The sequence below is a fragment of the Camelina sativa genome, chromosome 14, assembly GCF_000633955.1.
Source record: "Camelina sativa cultivar DH55 chromosome 14, Cs, whole genome shotgun sequence".
Lineage (NCBI taxonomy): Eukaryota > Viridiplantae > Streptophyta > Magnoliopsida > Brassicales > Brassicaceae > Camelina > Camelina sativa.
The window spans coordinates 12647320-12654875 of NC_025698.1; the positions used below are offsets into that span (position 1 = coordinate 12647320).

The 7556-nt window shown below is 38.8% G+C and overlaps 2 protein-coding genes and 1 non-coding gene across 4 annotated transcripts; 2 read left to right on the forward strand and 1 right to left on the reverse strand.

The window, feature by feature from the left end:
• On the forward strand, positions 794-2953 carry LOC104741214 (ureide permease 5-like). Of its 2 annotated transcripts, XM_010462008.1 has the most exons (6): positions 807-933; positions 1154-1424; positions 1529-1868; positions 1948-2027; positions 2106-2480; positions 2554-2953. In XM_010462008.1, exons 2-6 carry the CDS (start codon positions 1158-1160, stop codon positions 2716-2718), a joined length of 1227 nt encoding a protein of 408 aa, XP_010460310.1. In that variant the 5' UTR covers positions 807-933; positions 1154-1157; the 3' UTR covers positions 2719-2953. The 2 variants fall into 2 exon arrangements, with proteins under 2 accessions (XP_010460311.1, XP_010460310.1); XM_010462009.2 differs by having other exon boundaries at positions 794-1424.
• On the reverse strand, positions 3092-3165 carry TRNAN-GUU. Its single transcript has one exon. It is a non-coding gene; the product is annotated as a tRNA-Asn (tRNA).
• LOC104741219 (berberine bridge enzyme-like 7) lies at positions 3800-5652 on the forward strand. The gene has a single exon (XM_010462013.1). The coding sequence runs from the start codon at positions 3891-3893 to the stop codon at positions 5475-5477; it is 1587 nt and encodes a 528-aa protein (XP_010460315.1). The 5' UTR covers positions 3800-3890; the 3' UTR covers positions 5478-5652.

A 7556-nucleotide genomic window follows, 5' to 3' on the forward strand; every position in this document is an offset into this window, starting at 1 on the left:
AAAAAATTCTGTAAGTTTAAAAAATGTTAATGAATGACATGTCAAATCATGATAGGTTGTTTAAAATAATTCTTAATATAGAAAATTCTGGAAATTGTATAAAATGTTAATAAGTGATATGTCAAATTTCTATTGGTTGTTTAAAATCCTATGTGGATGGTCTTAGGAGCTTAGAGCTCTTACTTTTTATTAGTATAAATTATAAATAGATCAAGTTTCTTTGAGTTTTAATATAAATGTTACATTGTTATATATGTGTGTTCTCAAGTAATTAATAAAAAAAGTTAAGATAGATATTCATTATATATTAAAATAACTTAAATGTGAAATAATCTATATCCGAATATACTTGTTTGGGTACAAAAATTCTAAAACAATTTTTAAAATATATATCCGTTTATAAAAATTCAAATCACATCATATGCTAAAAAAATCTAAAATTTTATTAACTTAATATATTAAATAGTAATTTAAATAATTAAATCTAAGATTAAATAAAAGGGAAAGGAGAATTATATTTTAATCTAGCATATTGCTTTAAATTAAATAGATAGATTTTAGGAAATTAATATTATCAAATAAGGAAATCATTGTGTTTGGTTATAAAAATTGTAGAAAATTTAGGTGGAACTTGTTTGGATACAGAAATAAGACATAATGACATAAAAATGTACTCTCAGCATGTTTAGATAGATAGTGGTTTTGTGCAGCAATTTATGCCAATCCAACCAATGGGGTAAGAATAAAATATAGTTTAATTAATAGCCAACAATAAGACAGATAGGTTCGTTCCCGGTTCCCAATAAAAATATATAGTTTGATATTTGCATTTTTAGTGTTCGGTCTTCGTTGGCCTTGTCTTCTACTGTTCTACAGATCGTTCATCTAGAGCTCTGTTCTGTTCTGTTCTGTTCTGTTCTGTTCTGTAGCAAGGTAAGAAGGAAATCTTTAAGTGGGAGTTTTGTAATCAAACTCTGGATTCTTGTGCATCTTCTTTTCTGCTTTCTGTAGTTTGTTCCTATGAATGATCAAAGTCAACTGTTCTCGATCCTGAAACTATTCGCTTCCTGATTCTATAGCTGACTAAGGTTCTAATTTGGGAATTATGGTGAGATTCTATGGTAATTTGATGCTGTTTCCTTTGCACTCATAGGTTGATGATGATATTGGTATCTCAAGGATTGGGAATTTATGTGGTGGAGAGCAAAGGAGGAGCAATATTATGTATATTGCTTTCTCTGCTCTGTTTAGGCACTTGGCCTGCTCTTATGGCTCTTCTTGAACGGCGTGGTCGTCTCCCACAACATACCTATCTTGATTATTCCATCACTAACTTCTTGGCTGCAATCTTCATAGCCTTTGTGTTTGGTGGGATAGGTGAGAGTACACAGGAGGCACCAAGTTTTCTTGGACAGCTCACTCAGGTTAGGATTATTGAAGGATTCTGGACCTCTACTGGAGATTGTTGCATTGCATTGATGGGTTTATATATATATATATATAAATCTCCCCTGTTGCTGCTACACAGATTCAGGATAATTGGCCTTCTGTGTTGTTTGCTATGGCGGGTGGGGTGGGTTTGAGTATTGGGAATCTTGCTACTCAGTATGCTTTAGCTTTTGTTGGTCTGTCTGTTACAGAAGTAACAACTGCGAGCATCACCGTTGTTGTAGGCACCACTGTCAATTACTTTTTGGATAACAGATTGAACCGAGCAGATGTGCTTTTCTCTGGTGTCGGCTGCTTCTTTGTAGCTGTTTGTCTTGGTTCTGCTGTTCACTCTTCCAATTCTGCTGATGTAGAGGCTAAACTAGGAAAAGTCTCGAGGAATTGTGAAACTGTGGAAGAGTGCCAGAGACTATTTGGAGGTGAAGTTTCACATACAGTGTGGCTTTTGATTGTGTGATAGTGTTGAGATGATCACTCATCACTTCTTTAGTTTTATAGTAGTGGAAGAAGAGATGGAGAATGCAAAGGAAGGGACTGCAGCTTTTCTTGTAGCACTCGAAAACACGAGAGCAATCAAAGTACTTTCTCTTTTGTTATGTGTTGTTGATCATGATTCTGGAGGAAACCAGTCTCTTATGTAATTCTCTTGGATTCAGGTGTTTGGAAAGAGCATGGTTGTTGGTCTGGGCATTACCTTTTTTGCAGGTCTTTCTTTCTCATTGTTCTCACCTTTATTCAACCTTGCAACAAACGATCAATGGCACACTCTAAAACAAGGTGTTCCCAATCTGATTGTCTACACTGCGTTCTTCTACTTCTCACTATCTTGCTTTGTGATCGCCATCGCTTTAAACATTACTTTCCTGTACAACCCTGTGCTCGGCTCACCAAGATCTTCCTTTAGGGAATACTTGAGTGACTGGAACGGAAGAGGTTTGGCTTTTATGGCTGGATTGATTTGTGGGTTTGGTAACGGTCTTCAGTTCATGGGTGGACAAGCTGCAGGATATGCAGCCTCAGATGCTGTTCAGGTCACTTAAAGACAAGAAAGTTTTTTATCTTTAGTTTTGTTTTGGTGAAATCTTGAGTGATGATCATGAGCAGGCACTTCCTTTGGTATCTACTTGTTGGGGGATATATCTGTTTGGGGAGTATAGGAGATCATCTCCGCGGACATATGCTTTACTTGTTGGAATGCTGGTGATGTTCACTGTTGCTGTGGGGCTCCTAATGGCCTCGGCTGGGGAAAGAGAGACGCGGTTTACCTAAAGAGTTGATCAATATGGACCATATTCATAGACGGTGTGGCTCTTGGAGGTGTTGTACATTACATTGTGGTTAGTCCAGTTACAAGCAAATGTATATGTTCACTATTTGGTGTTGCACATTACATTGTGGTTACTCCAATTGAAAGCAAATGTATATGTTCGCTATTTGGTGTTGTACATTACATTGTGGTTACTCCAATTGAAAGCAAATGTATATGTTCGCTATTTGATATTCATCAACGTCATTGAAGAAATAAATGACTTCAGATAACACATTAGCAGAAGTTGGATAAGGTTCCATTGCAGAAAATATGAGTTCTACTTCAGCGCAAAATGTAACTGAGGATATGAATAACAATATCATAAAATTGATACGCTAGAAGGAGGGGTCGAACCTCCGACCTTGTGGTTAACAGCCACACGCTCTAACCAACTGAGCTATTCCAGCTTTTGCTTCTCAATATAAGCTGACATATATATATATATATATATATATAAACAATAGTATCTCTATAGTGTTTCTGTCACTATCTTGATTCAAAATTTCAAACTCATATACTACAAGCTGTTTTCGAAATCGTAATAACCATTTATGTATTTGCCATTGAGACAAAAAAAAAAAAAAATCAACGTTTCTTCCCTTTGAAAAGTCTAATGCACGTAATTATCATCTACGAAAACAAAAAAGTCTCTTTCAAAAATTACGGCCATTTAAAATCATTTAGTAATACAAGAAAGATAAGTTTCTTGAAAATTGATTTCAACAAAAGATATGTTTCTTGAAAATATGATTGAAATCTCACCTTACAGTTCCATTTATAAGTTCTCTTTATCCAATTTTCTACCACTATTCAAATTTGCAATACACAACGTACACACAATAATCCAAAAACATGCATGTCAATATAGATGCGAGTCAATCCCTTATCCCAATCATGAAAACGATTGCTCTCTATATTAGACATTAGCTTGTTCATACTAAACACCTACATGTTGACTAAAAAAAATTCAAAGTCTACCTACATTTAATTTCGGGGAATACATATTCAAAGTAGAGCTATATGACAGACGATATACAGAAGTCAATTTGAAATTCAGTTTCTCTCTAGATTTTTATTCTATAAACTAAAATCCTGATAGAGTAAGACATTACATAAGACCAACAAAAAAAAAATGAAAGAAGCATTTTCTGTTTTGTGTCTTGTTATTTTGGTCTCGGTTTTAGAAGCAGCAGTAACGAAACCAATTTCTGAAAAATTCATTGAATGCCTTAGCTATCGGACTAGTCCGGAGAATCCAATCACCGATGCCGTCTTCATCGCCGATAACACCACCACATTCTTGTCTACTTACTTGTCATACACGAAAAACAAGAGGTACTCGAGCCCTAACTTCAAAAAACTACTAGCCATCGTAGCGGCAAAACATGTATCTCATGTTCAGGCCACGGTGGTTTGCGCAAAGACCAACGGTATACAACTCCGTATCCGAAGTGGCGGTCATGACCTCGAAGGCCTTTCTTACAGGTCGTCTGTGCCATTTGTCATTCTTGATATGTTCAATCTCAGATCTATTACTGTTGACGTATCCAGCAAGAAAGCATGGGTTCAAACTGGTGCGACCTTGGGAGAGCTCTATGTAAAGATCAATGAGGCTAGCCAAACGCTAGCGTTCCCGGCTGGTGTTTGCCCGACGGTAGGAGTAGGAGGACACATAAGCGGTGGAGGGTATGGAAATCTGATAAGAAAATTCGGAATCACAGTGGATCATGTTAGTGATGCTCAATTAGTTGATGTCAACGGCAACCTCTTGAATCGAGCTACCATGGGAGAAGATCTCTTTTGGGCCATTCGTGGTGGCGGTGGTGCGAGTTTTGGAGTTATCATCTCTTGGAAAATCAACCTCGTCGAGGTTCCAAAGATCTTGACAGTATTTAGAGTTAACAAAACATTGGAACAAGGAGGCACTGATCTTCTCTACAAGTGGCAGCTTGTTGCTACCAAATTCCCTGAAGATCTTTTTATGAGAGCATGGCCTCAGATCGTAAATGGAACAAAACGCGGCGAGAGAACCATCGCGGTTGTACTCTATGCTCAGTTCTTGGGTCCAGCAGATAAGCTGATGGCGATATTGAACCAGAGGTTGCCTGAACTAGAGCTAAGACGTGAAGATTGTCATGAAATGAGCTGGTTTAACACCACGTTGTTTTGGGCTGATTACCCGGCCGGTACACCAAAGAGCGTTCTTCTAGATAGGCCGACGAATCCAGGATTCTTTAAGAGCAAATCAGATTATCTCAAAAAACCAATCCCTAAGGAAGGATTAGAGAAGCTTTGGAAGAAAATGTTTACATTCAACAATGTTGTGTGGATGCAATTCAACCCTTACGGTGGAGTGATGGACCGGATTCCATCGACCGCAGCAGCATTTCCTCATCGGAAAGGAAATTTGTTCAAGGTTCAATACTCTACGACATGGTTGGACGCAAATGCCACAGAGACTAACCTAAGTATGATGAAGGAGCTTTACGAGGTTGCGGAACCGTACGTGTCAAGTAACCCGAGAGAGGCCTTCTTTAATTACAGAGACATCGATATTGGAAGCAATCCGAGTGGTGAGACAGACGTTGATGAGGCTAAGATCTACGGATACAAGTATTTCTTGGGTAATTTTAAGAGATTGATGCAAATCAAAGCTAAGTATGATCCTGAGAATTTCTTCAAGAACGAGCAGAGTATTCCCCCTGTTCGTGTAATGTAGTAACGTTACTCTTTGTTAAGATTTATTAAGTAGTAGTAATAAGTTATGTGGGCTTGTTAAAAGCTTATGTAATTTTCATTATTGTCACATTTGCATTATGACCTTCTTGTTATAATTAATCATTTCTCAATAAGAAATTTCATGTAATCATTTTACTAACACATATATTATGATAGATCAGTTTTACTTTTACGTCTTACATATGATGGTTTTTCAACCATGGCCATGAGCCCATGACCCGTGAGAGTTGATTTCTGAAACTCGTTTAGTATAGGGATTAGTATACTTCTTTAGATATCTCCTTACTTTCTAAAAGATGTCATTAAATTAATTTCGTATAAATGTTTCCGTTTTTGCACAAGGATTTATCCACTCTTCCTAAAACCATTTTCTGATTCAATGCATGTGCGACCCGAAGTGATTGATTGCCGGCGTAAGTCATTTTTTTAATTACTAACTAACCCAACTACAGTACAAGAAAATCACAAGACTGAGCTAGCTTATTAGGCTTTAGCCCATGTCCCAACTCCAATGCTATGTCGTCATCCAACAGGTTACAGGGCATATATATCAAGAAGGGCTTATCTTAAATTAGTATGCTCTTTGCACATTGAATTTTGGGTCAAATATTCTTACATTCTAATTAATCAAAAAAAATTATTTTACTCGTGCTGACGTGGCAAGGGTGATTGAAAAGGTGATTTAAGATTTTCTCGTGTTGAGCAAGGATGTTGCCGGCGGCAGCCACTCCGGTGGAAACTGGGACGACTTCGATGTCGGAGGGTGAAGGTAATGGTTTGGCAAGAGTTTTTAAAGAGATCTTGGTTTCTAGTGATGGTTAGGGGCAGAGTCTAGAGAGTCAGAAACGGGTTCAGTCGAAAAAAGTTTTGAGGGTCAATCTGGTTTGATAAAGAACATCTCAGGTGCGACGGTAGCTAACCCTTTGGTCCAGAAGTCGTGGCTTAGGGCTGCAAAAAAGCATGTCTTTACCAAGCAAAATTTTGTGGTAGAACAAGTGGATGGGAGAAGGAGAATTGTGGTCCCGAGAGATGTGTTTGTGGAGGCAAAGCCTTTTTGGGAAGATTTTTTGGTTGGTAAGTTTTTTAATGGCAAAGCACCCCATGTGGGGAAGGTTCATATAATCGTGAATAAGATTTGGCGGCTGGCGGATAAGTCAACCTTGATCGATGTGTTTGAAGTGAATCAAGCCATAATTAAATTTTGTGTGCGTAGCGAGGTGGCTTGGAGGAGGGTTTTGAACAGAGGTATGTGGAACATAATGGGCATCCCCATGATTGTTTCGAAGTGGTCGCCTTTCACGGAGGAAGTGCAACCGGCAATGAACTCTATAAATTTATGGGTGAAGTTACAGGATGTCCCTCCCACTATGTTTACACATAAGGGGTTGGAGTTCTTAGCTAGTGTGGCGGGTACTCCAGTTCGTCTTCATCCTAAGACGGAAGCCTGTGAAAGTTTTGATAAAGCGCAAGTGTTAGTGAAAGCGGATCTAAGTAAGAAGTTACCGCAGGAATTTGTGTTCACGGGAGAGGAGGACGGTGAGGTAAAGACTGTTATCCGGTATTCGTATCCTTGGCTCCCGCCGAGGTGTAGTCAGAAGTGGGGTCATTTTCGTGACTCATGTCTCGTGGAGGTTTCAAAGGATGATTCAAACAGTGCAGTTATCCAAGAGGCTCACTCTGACAGGGCAGTAGGAATTGTCAAGACAATGGATCCGGTTGGGAGTAACGTCGTAACTAAGGCAAACCCTCCCTTAGTTGGTGATCAACTGTTTCTTACGAATGATGATGAAGGTTGGAGCACGCCTCAGAAATCTGCTCGTAGTCCTGCACGTCGTCGCGAATTGCATACATTGGGGGGGGGAGTCTCAAACTCTTATGCGGCTCTAGCGGTCTCAGATGAGTTGGGCGAGGATGTGGGACCAGAGGATGAGGTGGTGGTAGAGATTGCATTATCTAGAGATGTACTAGTGGCTATGGAGAGTAACGTGGTTGACACGCTACTTGTGAAGGCCAATTTGGCGGTGGATGATCACAATCAGACGGTCCTGCTGGTGGAAAA